This window comes from Gallinula chloropus (genome assembly GCF_964237585.1).
Source record: "Gallinula chloropus genome assembly, chromosome: 11".
Lineage (NCBI taxonomy): Eukaryota > Metazoa > Chordata > Aves > Gruiformes > Rallidae > Gallinula > Gallinula chloropus.
Window position 1 is genome coordinate 10,049,377 of NC_140096.1, and position 25,778 is coordinate 10,075,154.

A 25,778-nucleotide genomic window follows, 5' to 3' on the forward strand; every position below is an offset into this window, starting at 1 on the left:
CCAGCGCCGGCGGGAAGCTCAGCCCCCTCCTCTGTACATACCCCTGTTGTGTGGGAATTGCTGATGTTTGTCGGTGTGTCCGTGTCTGCTGTAGAACAGGTTTTGCTGTCCCCTTCTCACAGGCGGGTGTGCGCTGCTCTGCTGTCGTGTTGTTCTGAGTCACGGACCTGGGGGGAGGGAGGGGGGGGAGACCCTAAGTACCAGGGGGGGTAACTAGTGAAATAAAATAGTTCACTTCCCGCTGTCTTCTCTATGGATGTGTATAATATTGCGTGTGTGTCTGGCCCTGCTGTCTCCTAGCTGTTAGCCGAGTAAGTGTGACTATTACTATGAGTATGGACTGTCTGACCACAGCCGTGTATCACACTAAATAAAGTTATTTCACCAACACCTCTGCTGTCCTGCTGCCAGAGAGGGGCCTCCTCTGCCTCTGCTGCTGCTCCTCGGGATGCTCCTCCGTTTAACAGGTCTGTTCGTGTCCTGCTCCTGTCACCACCCTAGGGGAAGCACTGGTGTCCCAGCTCCTTTCTCTCTCTCTCCCCTCTCCCCAAACCCTCACGAGCTCCCCTTGGGGTGCAAGGTGTTTTGGGAACCCAAAGGCAGTGTTTGGTGTCGCTGACCAGATGGCAGTCACCCCCCTCCCAGGGCAGGGTGGTGCCAATTCTGGCCCCAGTCAGTGGAAATCCTCCTTGTCAGCCTACAAAACGTGGTGCTGCCCTGCTCCAGACCCTCGTTGGCAACCACTGTGCTAATGCTGCAGGTTGCTCTGGGCGATTGGTAAGAGCACAGATGTGTTTTGGCAGGATAACTTCTCTTCCCCCTTGGTCTCAGGGTGTTTGCTGAAGTGGGCTGTAAATAAAAGTTTGGAGTACCTGGCACACCAGAGGTGAGCGGAGCATTGCCAAGGTGTGCGTGCCACCCTCCCTTGGTGGCAGGGCTGCACTGGGAATGGGCATCTGGGCTTTTCTGGTGTGGTGTCACATCCTGCCAGCCTGGGCAGCTGCCTGGCTCCTGTCCAAAGCCAGAGGGCTGAGTAACATGACAGCTCGTGTTCCTGCTTGTGTGGTACCCAGCCTGACCCTGTCTAAGCAGGATCGTGGAGGAGATGCTGGGCTGCATGGCAGCGTGAGGCAGGGACATCAGTATGGGAAGTGTAACTGCACTCTGAACTCCACAGCGGTGCTGCTCAGGCTCCTGCAGTGGGTCACAGTAAGAACATCTCAGGGTTTGTCACCTTTTCTCTCACAAAGTGACCCTGTGGAGCTGACAGCTGGGACAGGCCAGGCAGAGAGGAGCTGCACAGTGTGTATCTCGGGTGTAACAGCACAGCCTGTTCTGGAGCTGCTGCTGTTGTCCCAAAGGTCAAGTTGTCACCAGTTGTCACCTCTGCTGCGGGGCTGCTTCCCTGCCCAGGGAGTTACTCATTGACAAGCTAAAGCTGCTCCAGTGCTCCTGACTCCTGGCTTCTCTTACAAGTCACTAGAACATCCCTGTGTTGCCTCCCTATCCTTTTCCCCACAGGGATCAGTACCGCTCCTCAGTCCCTCCATTTCTGGAGGATGAAATGGACCGTGGCAGCCGGTACAAACCCAGCTCTGCTGTCAGTCAAGATAACAAAGGGCTGAATGTGGCTTGGGAAAGAATCTGCTCTTTCCTGTTCGCCCACAGCCCTCACAGCTGCAATTACCTCTGCGTCAGGGCAGGAGGGAGCTGTCCCTGCTCAAGTGGGGCTGGCTGAACACCCAGACAGGGCTGAAGGTGCCTCTTGGCTCCTCCACATGTGGGGGGTGTGCCCAAAGCCTGATGTGTGCATGGAGCATGGCCTTGGCTTTGGGGCTGGGCACTGAGCCTCTGCCCTGGCACGTCACAGCACAACAGGGTGAGAAGGGAAGATGGAGCAGTCTGGAACATGGCCTTGCCCTGATCCCAGCATCCCCCTGCCCCAGGGAACAAGTAAAAGCTGGGGGACTGGAGTGAGACCGGGGAGGTCAGTGTCCCATCTGTCTCTTCTCAGGGTGTTCAGGTGGGGCTCCCAGGATGTTCCCTGGTAGAAAATCTGTTTATTTCTTAATTCTGAGTAAAAGCCCCTTTTCTAGTGTATTTTACCCTGCTCCAGCCTGGCTCACCTTCCTGCCCAGCAGGAAGCCAACCTGCTGGCAGCACCAGAGGGGTCAGGAGGTGACAGACCCCTTGAACACAACTCTCAGGCACTGCTCTGGGGTAAAAACCCCTGAAACCAGAGCCGCACCCCATGTGGATCCCACACTCCTGGAGCCTGCAAGGACAGCTGGCCCTGTTCCAGCTGTCTGCCTGGCCTTTCCTCAGGCAGCGCCCAACAACCCTCCATGGACCCTTCCGGAGCGGGAGTAAGACAAACTCAGGGTGCTGGACTTGTTTTATTACTTCAGTTACTACAGGGAGGAGGAAAACACCGCGCAGAAGGCCAGAGCAAGGGCTGTCCTGGTGCCATTAGTAACACATCACTACTGTGTGTTTGTACCCACATCTACATGTTTCCACGTGCACTCTCCCCGTGCAGGGCATAGGCTTCCTCCCCTTTCCAGGAGAACAGGGAAGGGGAGCAGCTTCCCTCAAAGCAGTGGGGATGTTCTGATGGGAGCACGTGGCAGGGACAGGGCTGTGCTGAGTGAAGGAAGGTTTGGTGAGTGAAAACCCTGAACCACACAAGCACCACGCCTGAGGGAGCCCAGCCAAATGTCTGCAGTGGGGACAGAAATGTGCTCCCAGTGTCCCAGCCCCGCAGTGTGGGGGTCCCTGGGCAGCAGCAGTGCCTCAGTGGAGCGGTGCAGTGAGACAGGCACTGAGTTTGAGCGGGTTTTACCTCCATCTGAGTCCCAAGGAAACCCGGTGGTGTAGAGCAGAGGTAGGAGAGTGGAGAAGGAAGGAATTCAGTGTCACCAGAGAAGCAAACAGGTTGACCTCTTGGAGTACACAGGCCATGCTGTGCTCAAGCACCCTCAGACCCTCTCGGCCTTACAGCTAGCAACAAGGGTTGGATCCAGAACCAGAAAAGCACTCAATTTAAGTCCTGCTAGAAGAGAAGCATAGAACTTGCTGGAGAAGCTGCCCTCAGTTACCCGCTTCCACATCAGCTTGTTTCAACACCCAGTTCAAGGAGCACAGACTAAAGCCCCATCCATCATCCAGCTAAATAAGACTCCGTTGGCATCCCAGGAAGTGGAACTGATGCCTGTGCAGCCAGCAGGGTACTTGTACCTCCAGCAGCAGCTGAAACTTGATGTGTCATCATCTCAGGTGTTGAGGAAAAGTAGTGAAGACTTGTTTTGCAGGATGGCTGCTCTGGAGACCCAGCAGACAGATGCTGGCTAGTGAACAGTTCTTTCCTTCTGTCTCTGGTAATCTGGAAGGGACAGAGAAGACAAGGCTGAGAGGGGAGGGGCAGTCACTGAGGGCAAGGGAGAACTCACCAAAATGTTATAGGAAGCCAAGAGTTAATACAATCTTTTGCTTCACTCAGAAGTTAATGTCCTTAGGGAGGACAAAAAGCCGCAAGCACACAGGCCCGATAGGAACAACTGCTGTCACTATGCTATTCAAGGATAAGTGGCTACCTGAACAGCTCTAAAGTTAATCCTTCCATTCAACAACCCCCACCTTGTAGCACGGTGTTGCTAAGCTCTGCTCTACAAGTCCTTCTGTGTGGGCAGCTAAGGCAAATCCTTACTGGTTTGTGTCTGTACCTGTCCTGATCCCTAAATCGATGCCCAGTGTTCCTTCTGACCTCTGGGCTTTACACCATCCATGACCGTGGACTCGGCAGGGATGCAGGACAGTCTGCTTCCCAAGAAGGAATGCTGCCAGGTGACCGGGCTCAGAGCTAGCAGGGACTTACTGTAGGGAAAGTAACGCACGCGCATGGTGATTTCACGGGCTGTCTTCAGGATCTCCACAGCCTGAAAGCAGAAAGACCTGCTCAGTGACCAGACTGGGCTGGAGGTAAGGTTGGTTGTGCAGTGTCACCAGCTGAGAGGCTGGGAGGAGGTGGCATGTGTATGGATTCCTGTCCCTCACCTTGCTGTGCTCAATGTCCTGGAAATCCACATCATTTACAGAGAGCACCTGGTCCCCTTCCTGCAGCCCTGCTCTGTGTGCATCCGAGTCAGGGATCACCTGGAAGGGAAGAGCAGAGACAGCAGGAATGACTCTTTGGTACAGCCCATGCCACAGTCCCCCTCCTGCGTGACAACAGCCCAGCCCCTCCCCAGGGTGCACATCTAGCATGCTCACATGGGACTGGGGAGGATGGGTGCAGTGCACCAGTGACACTCCATGGGATGGGGAGCAATCAGGAAATGCTGCATGGCAAATCACAGCTGTGAGCGCAGAGAGGCACATAAGGCATAGGACAGCCTCTCTGAGCAGCCAGCTGGCTCAGCAACACCCCAGGGACCAGCCAAGTCACAGGAAGGGAATGGCAATAGCACAGACACACCTTAGAGATGAAGATACCCAGCTGCGAGGCTTTTCCTCCACGGATGTTGAAGCCCAGCTGTGAGAGAAACCAGCAGTGAAATGCAGTCACCCCCTCCGGCCCAGGACCCTTCCCCCTGGATCGGCAAAGGCCTCTGTGCTGCAGCCTTCCTCCAGGCAGCACCCAGCACCGCTCCCTCTCTGCTACCTCCTGCCTCGCCGTCCCCACCGCACTTCCCTGCCGCACCCACGGCGCTCTCCTCTCTACCCAGGGCACGGCCCGGCCCTTCCCTTTCCAGCGGGGCAGGGGCCGGCCCGGCCCTTTCCCCCCCAGTCCCGGGAGGAGGAAAGCAGCGGGGCCCTGCCCTGCTAGGCCAAGGGTGCTGCCAGCCGCCCTTCCGCAGCAACCAGGGAAACGCCGCGTCCCCTTGTGAGGGGTGGGGGGGAAGGGGGGACGATTCAGCGGGGTCTCACCTGCGCCCCGGGCGGCTTCTTCAGGACGATGGTGCGGGGCAGGAACTGGGTGAGCTCGTTGTTGTAGTCGGGGTGATAGACCCTCTGCAAGGCAACGCCGCGCCGGCCGTCAGGCGGCGGCACCCGGGGCCGGGCCGCGGCCCGGGCCCCGCCGCCCGCTCTGCCGCCAGCCCGGGCCGGCCCCGTCCCCTCACCTCGTGCGGCGGCACCCAGGCGGGCGGGCTCTCGTAGGGCGGCAGGAACACCACCGGGAAGTCGTCGTAGGGCAGCCGGGCCTCCATGGTGCCGCCGCGCCGCCTGACGGGGCCGCCCGCCCCTCGCGTCGCCCTGTGACGCGCGGCGCCGCCATTGGCGGGGAGGGGCGCGCGACTCCGTTTAAATCTTGGCGGTTACGGCGGCGCCGCCATCGTCGGTGGGTAGCGGCAGCTCGGGGTGGGTCCCGCCGCCGGGCTGGCCGCGCCTGTGCCTCCGCCCGCTGGGGGCCCTGGGCGCCTGGAGGGCTCAGGGTGCTGGGAGGCCGGGAGCGGGAGCTGAGCGCGGCCTGTCAGAGCCGGGGAGCCGGTGGTGGGAGCTGGGCGCGGCCGGCCGGGAGCTGGAGGCGGCCTGTTAGTGCCGGGCAGGTGGTAGCGGGAGCCGGGAGGCCGGTGCCGAGGGCCCGGCGTGGCCGTAGGGGCGGGAGGCTGGTAGCGGGAGCCGGGCGCTTCCCGAGCTAGGCCCGGCGCGTCTGGGGAGGGTCGCGGCGCTGGGCCCCGGCGGGACGGTTCGTAGCGGCAGCCGCCGCTCGCTGCCAGGCCTCAGACGCGGCCCCGCTCCCCCCCAGGACGGCTGCGGCGAGCGAAGATGGGGAAGGAAGATGAGAAGGGGATCCCGGTGCGCGTGGCGCTGCGCTGCCGCCCCTTGGTGCCGAAGGAGACCAGCGAAGGGTGCCAGATGTGCCTCTCCTTCGTGCCGGGGGAACCGCAAGTAAGGGAGCCGCCCCTGCGCGACGGGGGTCGGCCTCGTCCCCCCCCTCCCCCCCCCGGCCCGGGGCCTGCTGCCGGAGCCGTCAGGGCTCTCCGTTCTGTCCTCACCGGTCTGTCCCCTCCGCAGGTGGTCGTCGGTAACGACAAGTCCTTCACCTACGACTACGTGTTCGATCCTTGTGTCGAACAAGAGGAAGTGTTCAACACAGCCGTCGCCCCTCTCATACGGGGCATCTTCAAAGGTTTGTGACGACCCAGTTGAAGCTCCATTGGGAAGTGCTGGGGGTTTTGGTGGGCTCAGCTCTGTGGAAGATGGGGCTGCCCTGTCTGGTGCTCTGTTCCCAAGCCATTTCTTCTTGGACAATGAAATAGCCTGCTAGCTAGATGTTGGCTCCAGCCATTAGTGAGAAGTGCCAGATCTTGCCTGTCTGCAATCTCTGTGTGTTCACTGGGTCCTTCTGGAAGCTGCAGAAGGCAAAAGGATCTTATCCAGAATAATAAGATGAATCAATAAGCATCCTATTCCAGAAGCTGATGCTAAGGTGGAACTGGGGTGACAGAGAGCTTACGCTATTTGTATGGCTAGCTCTAGCAAAGCAACAGAGCAGACTTAAAAAGAGCTGGAATAAGAGTTCTGTCTGTGATTTGGGAGAATTTTACTTGACCTTTTTTTCTTTCTTCCCCATGATGTTGCTCACTGTGAGTAAAGGCTGTACAAGCTAACAGCAATGGGGCTTTTGTGGAAGGATACTTTTACCACAATGCAGCTTGCTTTGGGTTCCCACGTGACTGTCTGATCCCTGCACCCTTTGTTCTCTAGGGTATAATGCTACAGTCTTGGCCTATGGACAGACAGGCTCTGGAAAAACCTACTCCATGGGAGGTACCTACACTGCCAATCAAGAGCATGAGCCGAGCGTGGGGGTCATCCCTCGGGTGATCAAGCTGCTGTTTAAGGAGAAGGAGCAAAGGCAGGATTGGGAATTCGTTCTCAAAGTTTCTTATCTAGAGGTAAAAGCTGTTTTGGTTTTCCAAGCTATTCTGAAGTTATGAATTGCAGCTAAAGTGAGCTCTAGTGAGGCTGCCTCGCTAAAATAATAGGTATTTATTAAATCAAAACTTAAGATTACATAAGGTCTTGTCAGGAACTGGATTCTGAGTCCCAGGTATCTTTCTCTAAAGGTAAAATGAATAGACTGTCATGCAAAGTTACCCACCACTTCCACACAACTGCACCTCTTTCTTTATGCACGTGATTCTCTTGTGAGGCTGCTAATTCTGCACTGGTGTCCTGATGTTTTCAGATCTACAATGAGGATATTCTAGACCTGCTGTGTTCATCAAGAGAACGATCTGCTCAGATCAGCATACGGGAAGATCCAAAAGAAGGCATCAAGGTCTGTTGTCCTCTCAGATATGGGGACATAAAGGGGTGACATGGCTCAGGATGAATGTTTCTTTGGAAAAAAGCTCTTGACTGCTTGAGTGCTGCTTTCTATTTATATGTGTGAGATCATCACTACTACATTCAGCTGTTGAGGATCCTTAAAGTTCACTCCCTAACACCAATAGGGTTAGGCACTCATGACAAAGCCACTTGACTCTGTGGCAGGCTGACTTTGGGGAATATCTGAGGATGTTGCACTTTGGGTGCCTTCATCAAATTTCAAACTGTTGCACTCGTGTTCTTCAGCTCAGCAGGGGTAGTGAGCAACAAAGAAATCACGAGGGGACGTTATTTAAGAGCCTGAGTTGTGTTTTGAGTTATGCTGTGCAGTCTTGTCCAGCTGTGTGCTTAGAGAGTCGTGCAGGAAACCCTGTGCTGCTACTTGCTCTGAGTATTTATTTTGTAGTTAAACTTTGGTCCATCAGCTGTGCCTCCCTTGTGCAGTTTGAGCTTGCAGCGGGGGGTAGGTTGGTGGTTGTTGTGTGTGATACCTGTAACTTTGATCCAGTCAGGGGTTTGTTATGTGTAATCCTGTGCTGCTCTGCTCTCTAACAAACTGGGGTGTGACTCATCCCTGTGTTAGCAGTGGCACCGGTCTGGGAAGACAGGGTGGCTCTTAAGAGCTTCCCAATGAGCGTGACCAGCCCCTGCTACTCGGTCCTTTATGCCCCTAATACTTGTCTCCCCTGACTGCTCACACAAGGTGTGTGTCCTGTCAGTTTTCCCTTTCCTCTGCCTGTGATGGCAACAGCTTTGAGTCCCCAGCTTGGCCAGGGCTATCCCAGAGCAGCTGTGGATTTCTCCAGAGTACTGAGGAGCCCTGCTGCCATCCCACAGCCCAGCTGGTGCTGGGCAGGCACGGAGGAACTTGTGCTGAGAGGATGGAGGAGAGATGATGAGACTGAACAATACTGATGCAAAGCTCAGAACAAACTTTGTCTGGGGAACTCACACCAAGCCCTGGGCTTGCAGAGAGACTCAATTCTTGTGAACTTGTGTTTACACAGGGATTTTGCTTTCTCTGCTCTAGTCTGGAACAGGGGGTTGCTTTTCTGATGTAAGCTGGGGTGAAGAGGAGGGAGAGGATAAATAATGTTTTCTTCTTGGGTACAGATTGTAGGGTTAACTGAAAGAAATGTCACCTGTGCCCAAGATACTGTATCCTGCCTAGAGCAAGGGAACAATTCCAGAACGGTGGCCTCCACGGCAATGAACTCCCAGTCCTCACGGTCCCATGCCATCTTCACCATTTGCATTGACCAGAAGAAGAAAAGTGACAAGTAAGTGTGATGGCAAAGCCACTCCTGGCAGCTGTGAGGGGCTTACTCAAAAGCTCAGAGTCTTGTCATTCTCTCTTGAGCTTGGATAAACTCAGCTGAGCTACTCCTGAGGCAGTGCCTTTCTTTGGCTGTCTCTGACATGAAGTATGTTTTCATCCCTGTAGCTAAACTGTAGTAACTACAGTTCCTTTCCTAACTGTGTGTTTACTCAAGAGAGTAGAATAGTCTCTTTCTGCCACAGGAACAGCAGTTTTCACTCCAAGCTGCATCTGGTTGATCTTGCTGGCTCTGAGAGACAAAAGAAGACCAAGGCTGAGGGAGACCGACTAAAAGAAGGTCTGTAGGAAAAGGACTGATACAGCTTGGGGTTTCATACCACTTTGGGCTTAATAAATTGAGTCCTTGTCAGGAGGAGCTAAGCAGTTCTTTAACCTTTATAAATAAGCCTTTTTTTAAACCTTCTTAACCGTTAAAAAGGGGCAGGAATTGGCCAGTTGATAGCTGTTGAGGTAGCTCTACTCACTGTCATCTGTTTGTATTCAGGCATCAACATAAACAGAGGTCTCCTCTGCCTGGGGAATGTCATCAGCGCTCTGGGGGATGAAAACAAAAAGGGAGGGTTTGTTCCCTACAGAGACTCAAAGCTGACAAGGCTGCTGCAAGGTAAGAGACAGCTGATGGATGATAAAGCCTGAATCTACTGATGCACTTTGTCACTGGGGTCAGCAAAATACCCCAACAACTCCTGACTGAAGCTGGACCTCTTCCATGCCCTTTACTTTTAGGTTACACATGCACTGAGATGGACTCGTTCACTACTCCTGCTCTTATGCCTCTCCCATGTGATGGGAGGAAACTAGACCAATCCAGTGCAATTAAGGGGGAGGGAGGAGGAAGATAAGAAGGCTGGAAGCAGGAATGTATTGTTATACCCTGCTGCAGCTACTTGCTGGAGATTATCACAACCAGAAGCTCAAGCTGTCCGTGCCTACGCTGGGCACATTGTGTTTATTCTCTTAGTCTGAATTTCAGCCTGGTCTTCATGGTACTTACCTTTCAGTAGTTGTGATGGTCTTCTAATGAGTCTTATCTGGTTGGGTTTAATATGTGTATAGCTATAGTAATGCAATTTACTGGGATTTTTTTGGTGGTTAAATAGTTGGGTACAAAAAGTTAGGCTCACTGGTATTTTCCATATCTGAAAATATCTAATAAAAAGAAACTGGATTATTCAGAGCTGGATGGGGGGCTGTTTTCTCTGATCAGAAGCTTCATGTAGGCAGTATGTGTTAGTGTAACACCAAGCTGGCTGCATGGCATTCTATCCTTTAATCTGAACAAGTATGTTCTTAACCAGTAGTACTTTCAGCTGGAGGACAGTGTGGATTCTGATGTCTGGATATCTCTGGAGGTCTTGAGTATAACTGTGAGGGAGGAGGGAGGGGAAGATCTGCCAGCTATGCCAGAAAAGGCACACTGAAATGATGGTAGTTACAGTTACAGATGTTACTTAACAGGACAAGAAAATTATTTGGGATTCTGAAGGGAAATCATTGGTACTTAGAGCTGAGATGTAACTTTGGGATTCTGGCTTCCAAAACCAGCTCTGCCTGGGCCAGAGGAGAAAACAGATGGTGATGGCACGCAGCTACAGCTGCTGTCTCCTACTTTCTGTGGCTACAGCTAGAAAACAGCTGTAGCTATAGAGATGTACTCATGTGATCTTAAATATTTTAGTAATGATCTTTTGCAAGTCATTCTTGCTCTCTCAAGCTCTGACCATGACTTGTTTTCCTTCTCAGATTCTCTGGGTGGGAACAGCCACACTCTCATGATCGCCTGCGTGAGCCCAGCGGATTCCAACCTGGAAGAGACTCTGAACACTCTGCGTTACGCTGACAGAGCCAGGAAAATCAAGAACAAACCCATTGTCAACCTTGATCCCCAGGCAGCTGAGTTGCATAACCTGAAGCAGCAGGTACTGGGTGCTTCCTTCATGTCAGAGGAGTGGACTTAACCTTCTGGCACTAAGCTCAGTAAGCAGCAAGCAAAGACACAGGATACCTGGCTACACAGAGCGTGCAAAAGAGATTTAGTGTGTGTTTCTCTCTCCTGAGATGGCTGTGTGAGTGCTGGAAAGGGAATACATTAAGTTTTTTGTCACTCTACAGCAACTGTTCAATGCTACAGAGACGTGGTAGCACTAGTGTGGTAGCATTCCTTTCCACCTGTTTGGCTACAGGCAGAAATAGCAACGCAGTGAGAGTTGCCTTGCCAACATCACCTACGTCTGGCATGGAGTGGAAAGAGTGTTTTTGGCCAGCTTCAGAGGGAAATAAGATGCATAAATTAGAGCTGGTTAAACCTAAAGCTACAAGTGCCTCAGAGCTTGTCTAGCCATGAGAGCTGGCCAGGCTTGCTGTGCTTGCTGCACTTAACCTGACAGCATGCTTGTGACAATCCTCTGTGCTACCTCTCCAAAGAAAAACTCAGTGATCTTAGTCCATAATGGAGCAAGCAAATGGCTTTGCTCACAGCATAGGAGTGTTCACCAGAATGTTTATTAACAGCACACTGTAACTTCAAATCAGGTATTCCAGTAGCTCAGGAAGGCAAGGGGTCTGACCCTTCCTCATGTGAAGGGTAGTGATAGAGCCAGCAACACAGGAGACCTGTCCTCTGGATCAAGGAGGTCTCTGACACCCTGTGTGGGACAGCATGTAAACTGTCTGTGTGTGGCTTAACACACTGATCTGAGTGTTCCTCATGAAAAGGCAGTGTGGTTCCTTTCCACAAGGAGTGGTAACTGGACAGGTGTGGAGCCAGTGACTTGGATGAAAGACTAAGGATATTCACAATGTTCCTTGATCCACAGAGTTCCTACATGGGAGAGATTTACAAGTGGCTATTGTCTGTCTTTCTAGGTTCAACAGCTGCAGGTGTTACTGCTGCAGGCCCATGGAGGGTCCCTCCCAGTGTCTATCAAGTAAGACTTGTAGATTAGTGCTCAGTGTAATGCATGGCCATCACACACCAGCAAAGGCTTTAGATCTCCTTTGTTCCAGACAGTGCTGCAGAGGGAGGGCAGAGAAAACTGGTTGTTTTCTAATAGCATCTGGACAATTTTTTTCCTCTTGTTCTCTTTTGTCGTGTTCACTGAAGTTTCACCTGTGTATGGGTCACTTGGCTTTGTAGTAAACCCCTTAAGACTGCAAAACCCAATTGTAGGAAATATTGGAGGGACAAGGCAGCACCTCCTAAATATATGTTTCTCAGACCCATGCATCCCCCTTTTCTTCCTCACCCCCCTACATTTAAACATAGGGCACCTCTATTGTTCTTTAAAAGCACAAAATGCAGGGAGCAGTTGGGGTTTGTCAGTGTTCTGAGGATGTTTCAAATGAAACTTGCTGTTGGTAACAGCATTACTGTTTCAAAAGGCAGTCTTCTCTTGCAAATGCCTACTCTTGGTAGGCTGAATTAAATTTAATTTGATTAGGCTTCATCTAGTTATATCTGTTCATCTGCTACAACCTATATCTATAGCAAGTTATTTAGGAAGCTTGGGGGTAATATCAGGGCTGTTACAAACCTCTAGCAAAGTCATGTTTACGAGCCAACTCATCCTTAACGTTGCAGTAGTATGGCACCTTCAGAGAATCTTCAGTCCCTGATGGAGAAGAACCAGCTGTTAACAGAGGAGAATCAAAAGCTGAGTAGAGGGCTGAGTGAGGCTGCTGGTCAGACAGCACAGCTGTTGGAAAGGATCATCTTGGTAAGGTTCAGCTACCCACAAAGAGCTTGAAGTTGTGTGACTTCCTCTTAGTAAATAAATGAGCATTTTTCTGTCTGTTTCTCTTTTCCTACAACTCAGTGTAATTCTGATTTCTCCTAGACAGAACAAGAGAACGAGAAGGTGAATGCCAAACTAGAGCAACTTCATCAACATGCTATGTAAGTATGGCTTTTACACTCAACTTATGCCAAGGAAACCTTTTTTGGCATTAAGTGGTGGTGTTGGGATCAACTGGATACAGTCAATTTGCGTGTGTTCATCCAGAACTCACTTGTATGTTCAGTGGGGAAGTTGTTCCTTACTGGTGTGTGTGATGCAGACATGACATATAATGCTTGTGGGCTTATTCCCACATCTGCAGGTGCAAGCTTGATCTGCAGAAGCTGGTAGAGACTGTGGAAGATGAGGAACTAAAAGAAAGCGTGGAGGTGATTTGCAATCTGCAGCAAGTGTTGGTTCAGTTACAGGTAAGACTGAATCTGGGGAGGGCAGAGTGTGTGCCAAATGAGTTTCTGGATGAAACCTGGGGTTCTCCTGCTGATCAGCAGGGCAGGGGGGTTCCACTCTGCAGAAACCCCACTTAAGGAGCCCAGGAATTACAGGTGTTGAATGACTCTTGGCATCCACCTGAAAACAAGCTGTCCTGTGCTTTCAATGCTGCAGAAAGGCTGATTGAGTGTGAGTGGCTGCATGTGGTGGGTGGGGGAAAAGAAAGTCTCCACAGAAGGAAGAATCTCATAGTGGGAGATTAGTGTGGATTCACCATCCAAAAGTTGGAAGGAGCCTGACAAACTTGATGGTTTTAATAAACAACCTGAATTGTGAGGACCTGAAATTGTTAAAGAGAAGTTGCCAAATCTTTGTTTCATTGAGGAACCTCTTTTTTCCCTTGCTAGACGTTTCCCTGTTCCCAGCTCTTGTGAGGAGCTGGCTGCCAGTGCTGGAGCACAGGGAAGGTTAGAAAGAATGCTTTGGCCAGCTAGTCTAGGAGGAGTATGCTCACCTTACTCAAGGAGGAAGACCATGGCATCCTCTTTCCAGGGAGTTTTCTGGACAGAGGAGAATAACGTTATTTTCTGTCATAACATGCAAACAGACTGACTTATTAGCTGCATTTTACTTTGTCTTTCACTCTTTACAAAAACTTTCTTCTCTTTGTCCTATTCAGAGTGAATATGCTGCTGCAACAGAAGCTGCTACAGAAATGGCAAATTCTGAACAGGATGCTACAGCTGTAAGTGGGGGGAGTCCAGCAGCACAGACCTTACTGGGGCATGTTCTCATTCCATCACCACTCCTCTATTATCTGCATCCTTATGCCAGTTTTCTAACCCAGATAGTTGCTAAACCAAGTGTTGCTTTTGCGCTGCCTTTCCATTAAGCATTAGTTGCTTGAGGTGTTCAAGATCAATAACCTGTTCTTGTTTCTGAACACCTGATTTTTACTGTAAAAGATGAATTTTAATTGTTCTGCAGGAACTGTGATCGGTTAGTTAAAGGGCTTTGGATTGATTTCTTCTGCTCACTGCTCTGTCTCCTCCAGGAAGCAGAAATGGGCCAGGATAACAAGAGGTCCTCAGATGACTTCACCACCCAACATGCCCTCCGTCAAGCACAGATGTCCAAAGAGCTGCTTGAACTGAATAAAGCCCTGGCTCTGAAAGAGGCACTTGCCAAAAAAATGTCTCAGAATGACAGTCAGCTGGAGCCCATTCAGTCCCAATACCAGGTAAGGTCGTCTGACAGTTGTGTAAGGGTATGGTCAGTTTATTTTCCCCAATTAATGTGGGCTCTGCTGGCTGAGGAGGGAAGGGAGAAGATCTGTCCTCTCTTGAGCATGTTCTCATTGGGTCTGTCCCTTTCCTTAAGCTGGGTCACTTTGGGCACTAGAGGTGTCAGTAGAGAAGGTAGGGGGGTGACTGCCTCTTGGAAAGGAACATGGTTTCTCAAGGCCTCCTGTCATCAAGCTTTTTCTAAGTGGAGTTTCAAGGCTTTTATTTGGAGTTTTACTGCTCTTCTCCTTTCTAGACTAATATCAAGAATCTGGAACTGGAGGTCAGCAATTTGCAGAAAGAAAAGGAGGAGCTAATCCTTGCTCTGCATGTGGCAAAGAAGGATGCCAACCAAGCCAAGTAAGAGCAACCATGCAAGATGTCCTGAAAACTCTGTTAATATGCCTGTGAAAATACCCTGCAGGCACTTCTGTGCTGTGTAAAAGCTCTTCTTTCAAAGCAATTACATCCCTTTAGCATCCAATTTGAGCTGTGTGAATTGCAGAGAAGCCTGATGGGATCAGTGGGAAAGATTGCTCTTTTTTTCCTTGAGGTGTCTCTGCTTTGGGGAGTACTTGTTTGAGAATAGCTGTAATTTGGGGAGGGGGGCTGGCTTTGAAGTGTGATTTCTTTACAGATTGAGTGAACGACGTCGGAAAAGGCTTCAGGAGTTGGAAGGGCAAATGAATGAGCTGAAGAAAAAGCTGAATGAGCAATCAAACCTCCTGAAGCTGAAGGAATCTACAGAACGCACAGTCTGCAAGCTGAACCAGGAGATCAGGGTAACCAACCCCATTGTGCAGCTCTTGGGCTTGCTGTGGTGTGGACAAAGCAGCTTCCAGACAGAAAGCACTCCCTTTCTCTCTAGTTAGCCAGAGGAATATCTTGCCAAAAACTGGTGTTCTCAGTCTATGTGACCACAACATGTAATAAAAATGGGCAGGTGACTACTCGGGCTTGGAGGAATGGAAGTCATCCAGTCCCTTCTGGCTATTCTGATAACTTACTGCCTCAGTTGAAGCACTTGACTTCACTTTGTATGCACATGGTGCATCCTGTGCACCCATCAGTCTTCCCCTTATGCCTTAGAAGAGGAATTCCTGGGGTTCAGCACTTTTGAGGGTGACCTTAGGCAAGTACTCTGGGTGGGCAGCACGCTGCAATATTTCCTCTGCCCCCACCCCTGGCAGCAGCACCAGGGGTGTGAGCTGGAACTACCCAAAATGCCAGTACCAAGCAATTCTTCCAGCCATTTCTGCTTTGCAGGAAATGAAGAACCAAAGGGTGCAGCTGATGCGCCAGATGAAAGAGGATGCTGAGAAATTCAGGCACTGGAAGCAGCAGAAGGACAAGGAAGTCATCCAGCTGAAAGAGCGGGTGAGCAAACAAGGAACCCCCACGCTGTACCTACCTCCCTCTGAAGAGTGGAACAAATCATGACAGTGCTTGCTGCAAGGCTTTGTTTCACATGCAGGCATCTGAAGAACATCTGGGGGATGCTTTGAAGTTAATATTGGTTCATATGGCTGCCACCTTTCAGTAGTTTCCGTACATTGACTCACTCGTGTCGATAGCTTTCAGACTGCCAGACAGTCATCAGGATTCAGCTCTAAAGCAGAAGGCAAATATATTTAATATTTTAAAGTATTTAAAGTTGTAGGATTTGGCCACAGACTTGGGAGGTATTTGAACTTTCAAAGGAGTGCTGAACCTGCAGGTAACAGTGAGAGCTGGTAATGAAACCCCTGTGGCTGTAGCACTCCAGTGTAACAGACAGCAAACATCTGCACCTCTGGAGTTGTGCTCTTATGGGAATTCTTCCTGCAAGAAGCTTGCTCCCCAATCCTTTGGGACACTAAGTCCTAAACATCTGTCTGGCAGTCCTACAACCTTCAGGGTCCTAAACTTGGTGGAAAGTGCAGAGCTCCTTCCAGCCACCTGCAGCCTAACAGCCACTTGCTCTCAGCGGCACTGCACAGCTTAAGTTTGTAACCATCGGTGACATCATTATCATGAAGCATTTACACTGCAGAACAACAAATGTAATTACTCTGTTCCCAGAACAGTGAAATGGGCCATGAGTATTCATGTGGAGTGATTTGATTTTTTTTTTTAAACTATTTATTGGTTGGACTTGATGATCTTCAAAGGTCTCTTCCAACCTTGTGATTCTGTGATTATCATCTGCTCTAACCCTGTTTCCCTCCAGGATCGCAAGAGACAGTATGAGCTACTGAAGCTGGAGCGAGACTTTCAGAAGCAGGCCAACGTACTGCGGCGTAAAACAGAGGAGGTAAGGAGCCAACACCTGCCAGAAACTTCTGGCTGCTTCCTGAAGGTCTGCAAAGTGTGGTTGGGAGCTGTGCAGGAACTTAAAGCAGTCTGGAGGCCTAGAAATAGGTGCTTTTCTCTAGGTAGAAAGATACAACCCTTCTGTCTCGTAGCCTTTGAGGTATTCTGGTTAAATCAGCCCGTTAAAGGCTAAATTGCCCTTTGAGCATTGGGCTACTGGAGGTAGGCAAGCTAGAAAGTGTAAAGTGAGTTTGGAATGTTCTAGATCAGAGTTCAAAATTCTTTCAGGATGGCTGTACAGAAGAAAGGCACCTTGAAACCATCAGTCTAGATGCTTCTACCTCTAGGCCTAGAAGCAGATTCTCTTTAAACTGGGAACTTCAGCAAAGGAAACAAAGACCAGGACTCTAGTCTTCACTTAATTCTAAAGCTGTTTGGGTTTTATTCACCCTCCTCTCTCTGCTGATTGTCTCAGTACCAGGTTTACATTGTGAATGCTTCCTCTTTTCAACCACTGCAAGTTGAGTGAAGTAGCTGCTGTTCAGCCACTGTGTAACGTGTTTTTCAGGCAGCAGCTGCGAACAAGCGCCTGAAGGATGCTCTGCAGAAACAACGGGAGGTGGCGGATAAGCGGAAGGAGAGTCAGAGTCGGGGGATGGAAGGACTGGCTGCACGAGTAAAAGTGGGTAACGACCTGTTGTGCATCCCAACAAACACTGGGGGGACAGCTTTAACTCCTTAGTGCTGCTGGGCTTTATCACTGGAGAGCAGAGGGGGTGGATATGGGATATTAAGGGAGGTGATGGGATTATTTATCTGTGAGGGCATTTCAGAGAAGAATTCAGACCTATAGTATTCAGCCTATAGTATGGTGAACCACTAAACTGTCTGTGGTGGTGGTGGTTTTTCTCTTCAGAGCTGGCTTGCAAACGAAGTTGAAGTTCTTGTTAGCACTGAAGAAGCTCGACGGCACCTTGCAGACCTCTTGGAGGACCGAAAGATCTTGGCACAGGAGCTCCTTCAGCTTAAAGAGAAGAAAGAGGCTGGGGAAAACCCACCTCCAAAGCTCCGGGTAAGAGTGGGAAACACCATTTTCCCTGTCCCCTGCCTCTGGCTGTACAGAGAGATACTTGGAGCCTTTCCCATGGTATGGCTCTGCTCAACTGCCTGTGAATGGAAGCCCAGGCTCACAGGCATTTCCTCACCTCCTGCTTTTGTGTGTTGCTGTGATTCTTCAGAGACGGACCTATTCCCTCACAGACCTGCAGGCATCAGAGATGGACGTGTCCATATCCAAGCAGATAGAGAGCCTGGAAACAGAGATAGGACTGAGGTAAGGCAGCATGACACAGCTGACTTGCATAGCCTTCCCTCCTTTTTGTTAATCTCTATCTCCAGCTCTGCTGTGAAACAGAAGAGAAAGTAAAGTATCTTATGCAATGACACTAAAAAATAGTAAATAAGACTCATGGTTTTTCTGGTTTGAGTTTTTTCCAAAATGTGGGGATATGAGGACTCTGCTCAGTCACTGAGTGCTTTGAGCTCAGCTGTTGGTGAGCATGTCTGCAGAGAGGAATGCTGCCCCTTCAGCTGGAAAGTGGAGTGGAGGAGAGGCTCCCTGATACACAACTGCAAGCTCCAGCTGCTGTATTAAGCAGTCAAAGCTTTAACATGAACTATTTTGTCAGATATTCTGTAACTGGTTTTAGCCCAGACACTGGCCTGGGCTTTCTCCTGCTGTAACCTCATATCCACATGTTCTTCCAAAGGAGTGCCCAGATAGCGGATCTGCAGCAGAAACTCCTGGATGCAGACAATGGAGACCGTGTGAAGCAGCGCTGGGACAACATTGCAACCATTCTGGAGGCTAAATGTGCTCTCAAGTATCTCCTTGGAGAGGTAACTTCTGACTTCCCACCACTAAAAACAAAGGCTCTGAGTGCTTAGCTGGGAAGGAATGGGAGTGACTGGCTGACAGCAGAGATGAATTCAAGTGAAGTGCTGTTGCACTGGATGAGGGTGGTTTCCTTTGCAACTTCTGATTAAAATATTCTCCTGTACTGCAGATCACTTTGGGGAGTGAAATCCAGCAAAACAAATTAATCAGGGAACAGGGAAGCAGGACAGACATGGATCTGGAGGCACCAGCTAAAGCTGGGCTTGTAGAAGGCTTGCATGGAATAGTAAAAGTGGAGAGACAGTTCAGAATGGAAGAGAAGAGGAAGTACATAAAATACTTCCTGACCTTGTAGGAAATCTGTAGGAAAACAAGGGGACCACTCTGAGGTCAGAGTGGAAGCAGTGGAACAGATGTTGGGATGGGAGAAGCTTGAACTTGGGGGTAGGAGAGAGTGGGAATTGGGCTAATGAGGAATTGAGGAAAGAGCAACTGAATGGCAGAATTATCCATCAGTCCTTGGTGCTTGGAATGAAAGGAAAAGAGGGAAGGAGCTGATGTGGGAGAGCATTCACTTGTTGGGGTCCCCCCAGTACTCAGATTTAAAGTGCCACAGGAAAGGAGAGAGATCTAGAACCATTACAAGACATCCTGCTCAGGTGTCTAGTGCTGAATCTCTTGTCTAGTGCCCCTGTTACTGGAGGCCACCCTGGTTCTTGGGGTGGTTGGAAGTGAGGTAGAGATGCTTCACCTTCCAACTGAAGCATGTCAGCCCCAGGAGACACCCTGAAACAGGGAACTCCTTGACCCAGGTGATCATTTTGCTTTTGCCTTTCAGCTGGTCTCCTCAAAAGTGCAGGAAAGCAAGCTGGAGAGCAGCCTTCAGCAGAGCAAAGCCAGCTACTCAGACATCCAAAAGCTGCTGACTGAGGAGCAAAACCATGGGAAGGAGATGGAGGCTGAGTTTCAAAATCAGCTTCTGATGCAGGAACAACACCACCAGGAAAAGGTAAAATGTAAATGATAGAAGTCTTCAGAGCTGGGGACTCTGATTCCCAGCTCTCTTCAGAGATAAAGGCAAAGGGGATGTGCTGAAACCAATCTGTCGCTCTGTGTGCTGGGCTCCTGCAGGGAATCTCCCTGTTCAAGCCCAGGGAATCTCCCCGCTCTCCTTCCACCCTTCACAAGTTGCTTTATTCAGTCACTTCTCTCAGTGCTTTAAGTGAGGATGTTACACCTCAGTGTAATGATAGTGATAACTTTTAGAAGTCAGTCAGGGCAGAATCGTGCTGGAAGTGGCAGAACCTCTGTGAAATGATCAAGGCCTTTGCCTGATGGCTCTGGGAACTCATCCTCTGCTGCATTAACTTGCTTTCAGGTGCTGTACCTGCTCAGCCAATTCCAGCAAAAAGAAGCAGCAGAGAAGAAACTGGAAGGTTCATTCAGTGAGCAAGAGAAGCAGCTGCAAGAACAACTCAAGTTCCAGGTAGGGTGTCTGAATGAGGCTTGGCCAGAGCATGCTCATCAGGCAGACCCAGAATAGTAACTTCAGAGTAAGGAAGGTGCAGAAGGACTGAGCATTCCTCCTTGCAGCAAAGCTTGCTCAGTTCACTGGGCTGCAGGGCCTAGCTGCTATACAGACTTGAGTAAGCCTGTGGGGTTTTCCTCCTGTGTATCTTTAATTTATTTAATTAAAATATGTAAATGCAGCCATTAGGCCTACCACAATGTCACTGGCTTGTGCATGCCTCCTTCATGCTCAGAACACCTCTAGTTAGGATATTCAACACGTTATTACTCGTGTGTTGCTGAACATGGCTCCTGCTGTGCTATGGGCAGGAGCAGAACTGAACTTTGATCTCACACCCATGTTACACCACCTCTGACTGAGAGAGTCAAGAGGTGCAGCAGACTCCTCTGGCAGGGTGAGCTCAGTGATGTAGTAAAGCAAAGCCAGTCCTAGGTGTACCCAGCTTGAAGATAAGCCTTAGAAACAGAGGGAGGATTAGTTCTTCAGTGCTCCTCTGAAAGGGTTGTGTTCTCAATTGAGTGTTGTACTTAAAAATAAAAACCAAAGTAGTAGAGATGATCTGCACAGTTGAGAAGCTGGAGCTGAACTCCTGTCAGACAGCACAGAGAAACCCCTCTGGTGCTGCAGGAAAGATCTGAAAAATCCCAGAAGTATTTGTTCCAAACCACTATTTGGGCTACCCTCACATAATAACAGCTTTCATCTTGTCTTTCCTCTTCAAACAGAAGGAAGAGCTGGAGAAAATGAGGGAGGTCTGTGAGAAGAACCAAGAACTTCTCCAGGAAAATGAGATTCTTAAGCAGGTAAAGATCTGAACTGACATGAGCCCTAAGAGCTCTCTGGTGGGGGGGTTAATGTATTTGGCAAGGCTGACTCTTGTTCCCCTCCACAGAAACTGCTGCTTGTCCAAGTTGCCAGTGGGCAGAAGCTCTGTCACATTAAGCAAATGCCATCTGAGTCCCCAGATTCTTCTTTTGATTACATTCCACCCAAGGTAGAGACTCCTCACACTGGGTTTTGTGATTGTGTTGTACCTGGGCTCTTTTCAAAGTTACCACTGGCTATTAATAATCTTATCCCAAGTTTCTCTTCACAGGGTGTCTTACTCTGCTTACTGAGGCAGGCCTGGTCTCTGCTTCAAAGTCCTTTTCTTAAGCTTGTGTTTTCAGGATACATCTGAAACTAGCTTGCACCAGTTTTTAGATCTTTTTAAAAAAAACCTGTTCACAAAAGCCAGCCCTGATTCCTCAGTCTGTCTCTGTGTATCCTCCTTGGCAATCCAGGGGGTGTCTGAATCATGGAGCAAGGCATCTCTCTCCAAATTGTAACGTTGTTTTGCAAAAGAAATGAATCTTAGTGCTGGGAGGAGTAGAGGATCTAGAACTTGCCAAGACTGATACAGATCTATTCAGTTGGGAAGCTTTGCCAGCTATACTCTGTACAAACTCCAGCAGTTCAAACTGGCTGAGTGAATGAATGTTTAATCCCTGACAAATTGGTCTCTTGTCTCTTCCCTAACCCTACTGCCTTCTTGGCAGTCTCAGGGATGGGACTGGGGGGTGGGACTCTGAAGACCCTTCACAAAACATCACCCTGTTGTTTGTTCTGGGGCCTCAACCCTTGTGATGTCTGTGTGCAGCCAAAGACTCGCCGGCAAACAACAGCGAAGCCTCGTGTGCCGCCCCCACAGATGGACATGGAAGAGCTGTTCTCTGACTCAGAGTCTGGAGGGGAGCTGGAGGATGCAGAGTGGGTTCCAGTGAAAGCAGTCAAAGGACCGAAGAAGAGCATGGTTGGGGTAAGAGCCAAGTTACCTTTGGCTTCCCCTTACTTGTAAGGGAATTGCTTGCCCATATTCCTGAGGATCTAGTATGTGCCCAGAGGAGCTGACTGTGGTGTTTCCACTGTTGCATTATAGTGCTGCTGGTGGAGTTAATTGTGATCTTCTGACAGAAAGGGGAAAAGCTGCCTGAAGTCAGCCAGGCCTTCCTAAAATTGGACAGGTCATCTCCCATGGACACATACTCTGTCCTGCTGCCTGGGGCTGCCCTGGCCAGTGTGCTTCAGGGAGCCCTAGCAGCAGCGTTACTCCTACATGGAGCCTGTTTTGGGGGAGAAGAGGGACAGCCTGTCATGTCCCCCTGTGTACTGCAGCTCTCTGTCCTGCCAGAAGCCTCAGCTCCTGTCTTCTGCTGGGCTTGAAGCTTCATCCTGCTGCTCAGTTAATTCCTGATGGGATGGAAGGGAGGGTTTGAATGTGCTGAGCACAAGTCACTGAACCAGTGGGGCGGCTCTTTGGGCTTGTGCTGCTGTGAGATGTGTTCCTCTGCCTTTCACAGTGGGGCACTCGTTACTTCTCACTGAGTGACAGATACCACAGAAGCTCCTGGGTTTTAAGGTCTAGCTTTAGCTCCTTTCACTGGAGCTTGCCAACCAGATCAATTCTGAATGCCAGCACTGTCAGTTGTTTGGGTTTTGGGGAGCCCTTCTGGGCCGTGGTATGGGAAGGAGGGGTTGTGCTTGGCAGTTGGCTCTTCTGAGCTCCCTTCTGTAGCCCAGTGGAGCTCCAATGCAGGTTACTGCCCCATAGCTTGGAGCAGCTGCCCTGTGCAGTCTGCTACAGCTTCCTGTACCCAGACTAGCAGAGAGGCAAGACGTGAAGGAGCTGAGTTGGGTCACCTCCATTGCACAGAGGGCCCTGGGTACAGCAGCTCAGGTTTGCCTCCTCATGCTGGCTTGTCTCACTGACACATCCTGGGTAAGAAGTCAGACCATGTGCTTGGGGATGCTTATTCTGGGCATCCTGAAGCAAGAGATGGCTCTGGAGGTGGGCAGATGTTCCTTTTCCTGGGATGCAGGACTGACAGGGAAACAACAAAAGGATCATGGCAGCTTGTGGCCAGTACTGCCCTTGCTTCACATGTTGCTGGCTGTGTTGATCTGGATGCAGCCTGTAACGTGCTGGAGCTCTTTCTGCACAGAGCTCTTCTCTCCCTTAGTGCTCCTGCAAGGGTCTGTGTGGGAACAGGCAGTGTGGCTGCAGGAAGCAGAAGGTGTGCTGCACAGAGGACTGCAGCTGTGACCCTGCAACATGCAGGAACAGAGACACCAGCTTCCTGGTGAGTAGGATGGAAGGGCCTGTGCCTGCACTGCATGAGGGGGAACACAGAGCTGGGTGAGGGCTGAGCAGCCTTGCTGTGGACACCATTTGTCAGGCTTTTTTCCAGGAAAGCCAAAGACATCTTGGCTTGCATCAGAAATAGTGTGGCCAGTAGGTCTGGGGAGAGGATTGTGCACCTGTATTGGGCACTGGTGAGGCTGCACCTCAAGTGCTGGGTCCAGTTCTGGGCTCCTCACCATAAGAAGGACATTGAGGTCCTGGAGTGAGTCCAGAGAAGGGCAACCAGGCTGGGGAAGGGACTGGAGGGCAAATCCTCTGAGGAGCAGCTGAGGGAGCTGGGGGTGTTCAGCCTGGAGAAGAGGAGGCTGAGGGGAGACCTTCTCCCCACCTCCACTGACCTGCCAGGGGGGTGCAGAGAGGTGGGCGATGGTCTCTTCAGCCAGGGAACAGGAGATGGGACAAGGGGAAATGGCCTCAAGCTGCCCCAGGGCAGGGTCAGAGCAGATGTGAGGGAAAAGTTCTTCCCTGGCAAGAGTTGTGGGGCTGTGGCACAGGCTGCCCAGGGAGGGGCTGAGTCACCCCCCTGGGTGTGTTTAACAGGCGGGGAGATGAGGTGCTCAGGGATCTGGGTCAGCACAGGACAGTAACAGTTGGACTTGATGATCTTAAAGGTCTTTTCCAACCTTGTGATTCTATAAACCTTCCTGCAACACCTGTAAGTGCCACTGTTACTGGTGTTGGCTGTTGGTGGGGGGTAGGGAGCTTCCCACTGCCATACGGTGCTCTGGCACTGACGAGGAAATCGCTGGGATGTCCCAGCTCACAGAGGTTTCCTTGCTGTGAGCTGACAGCCAGGAATATGAAGAGAAACACTTGAAGTCTGTCTCTTGCACTGAGCTAAAGACAATATTTGTTGATGCCACAAAAAATTAACTCATTTTCAGATGATTTTAAGGAGGGAAGGGATAACTCAAGGGGTGTAGCATCAGGAGGGTTTGTGAGCTACTCATGTTGGTTAGAACTCTTGCTGGAACATGCCTGTCTTGCTCTTGCCTCTTGAGAGCTCTGAAGCAGAGACCTTCCATAGCAAGTCGTTAATTACTGACTGTTGTATGAACCCAGTTTCCTGAGAGAGGCCCCTAGCACCCTGTGCCAGGAACTGCTTTGCAACTGGGGAGGAGGTGGCTGAGGGACCCCTACTCTTTCTGCAGCCTTTGAGGGGGGGAAGGAAGGGGTGGATGTTGTAGCAGTGCTTCAGTGCTGTTCTGCCCCTCAGAACACCATGCCGTGCCAGGACCAGACACGGGACTCTGAGGGGTCCTTCAAACTCGAAGATCCCACTGAAGTGACAGCAGGAGAGACCTTCTTCCAGCCTGTGTGCATCACACCAACGACAAAGGTACTGCCTAAAGCTCTGAGGACAAGTGGTTGGTTCAGTGTTCATGGTAGTGGTGGATCTTACAGGAGGATAAATCCACCTGAGCTGATAGTGTGCTTCCAGGAAAGTGTGAAGGGGCTGTAGCTGCCAGGCCAGCCTGTACTGGAGCTTTGAGCCTGCTCAGTCCTGAAGCTTTCACACTAGAACTTTGCCCCTCAGGCCTGCCATGTGTTCCTGCAGCATGTTCCCACAGCACCTTCCAGCCACAGGAGAGGGGCTGGTAACTGAGGAACACTTAGCCCAAACTCACTTCTGGCTGTGTCTGAACTTGCTGTTCTTACCCAAGGTGTGCTCTGCCTTGGCAGCTGTGCCTTTGCCTCAGCTGAAGGGGTTCCCTTGTCCTCCGTGTGCCCCCTGCATGCTGTTCCAACTACTGTCTCTTCCTGTGCAGCACTCAGATTTGTCCTTAGAATTTCAACTTGAGTGTAGAGATTAAGCAGCTCTGGCCTGGTGACTTCTCTATTCTGGTGCAATGTGCTGCCTCTGAGCTCTGGTGCAAGCCAGCTGCCTGCTTCGGGGTGGCACACAACTCCAAATCATCTTCCTGGCATTTTGATAGGTCCTGAAAGACATCACAGACCAAGAGGTGTTTGTGAATAAGCCCAGCTGTGCTCCTTCCCAGCTCCTGAGAGATGAGGAGTCCCAAGAGAACCAGGTACCCTTTGTGAAGAAGAAGAAGAAGAGAATGCTGAACAGCAACACCAGCTTCTTCTCAGGTTGTACCCCCATCAAAGAGGAGCTGGACTGAGGTGCCCTGGGCCTGGGTTGCCCTGTGATGCTTCAGACCATGTTCCTGGTGACTCGTTTGGGTGTTGGGATCTCTTGCTGCAGCCAGCTGCCTGAGGCCTGTCCTGCCTGCTGGCTGCTCAAAGGAGTCAAACACTAGTTCCTGGTTGGTTGTGTGTGTAAATATTTGTATGTGGGGTCTTGTGCCTGTCCTAAGAAACTTTCCCTCTGCACTTCCTGTGGTGTTCAGAGGTGATTATCCAGGCTGCTCCTTCCAGCTGCCCTCCTCATCCTGAGCTGTGAACACTCTTGGTACAGTTTTGAATCCGTGATCTTGAAAGAACTCTGCCTTTGCACTGGAACCCTGGGCACTGCCCCTTCCCACGCAGCACCAGGAGCTGTTCTGAGCATCTCTGAGCTCTGCTGTCCTGGGGGCCTGAGTCTGTAGTCTTAAGTGAGCTAGCAGGTACCCCCTGTGTCTGTACCTCTGGGGGCATGGCTCTGTCCCTGTGAATCTTTTAGCCACCTGTGAATATTTTAGGATGCTTAACTTTGTTTTGTAGCTTTAATAAAGTATCTATTAATGAAAC

General features: G+C 50.6%; 2 protein-coding genes across 2 annotated transcripts; one reads left to right on the forward strand and one right to left on the reverse strand.

Annotated features, from left to right (window-relative positions):
- Positions 1 to 2,383: 2,383 nt before the first annotated feature.
- PDZD11 (PDZ domain containing 11) lies at positions 2,384 to 5,209 on the reverse strand. The gene is made up of 6 exons (XM_084269078.1): positions 5,121 to 5,209; positions 4,927 to 5,010; positions 4,475 to 4,531; positions 4,054 to 4,152; positions 3,875 to 3,935; positions 2,384 to 3,382 (listed from the first exon to the last, which is right to left on the reverse strand). Exons 1-6 carry the CDS (start codon positions 5,205 to 5,207, stop codon positions 3,348 to 3,350), a joined length of 423 nt encoding a protein of 140 aa, XP_084125204.1. The 5' UTR covers positions 5,208 to 5,209; the 3' UTR covers positions 2,384 to 3,347.
- A 557-nt stretch (positions 5,210 to 5,766) lies between these two features.
- On the forward strand, positions 5,767 to 25,210 carry KIF4A (kinesin family member 4A; the record flags this gene model as incomplete). The annotated part of the gene is made up of 30 exons (XM_084268984.1): positions 5,767 to 5,889; positions 6,016 to 6,130; positions 6,709 to 6,899; positions 7,193 to 7,285; positions 8,449 to 8,615; positions 8,857 to 8,951; positions 9,159 to 9,278; positions 10,418 to 10,593; positions 11,540 to 11,601; positions 12,255 to 12,390; positions 12,511 to 12,569; positions 12,773 to 12,878; positions 13,580 to 13,645; positions 13,955 to 14,140; positions 14,440 to 14,543; positions 14,821 to 14,965; positions 15,450 to 15,560; positions 16,393 to 16,476; positions 17,044 to 17,157; positions 17,392 to 17,547; positions 17,714 to 17,808; positions 18,245 to 18,374; positions 19,211 to 19,381; positions 19,751 to 19,858; positions 20,629 to 20,706; positions 20,796 to 20,897; positions 21,543 to 21,701; positions 22,903 to 23,022; positions 24,301 to 24,423; positions 25,022 to 25,210. The coding sequence occupies 30 exons, from the start codon at positions 5,767 to 5,769 to the stop codon at positions 25,208 to 25,210; spliced, it is 3,684 nt and encodes a 1,227-aa protein (XP_084125110.1).
- Positions 25,211 to 25,778: the final 568 nt, after the last annotated feature.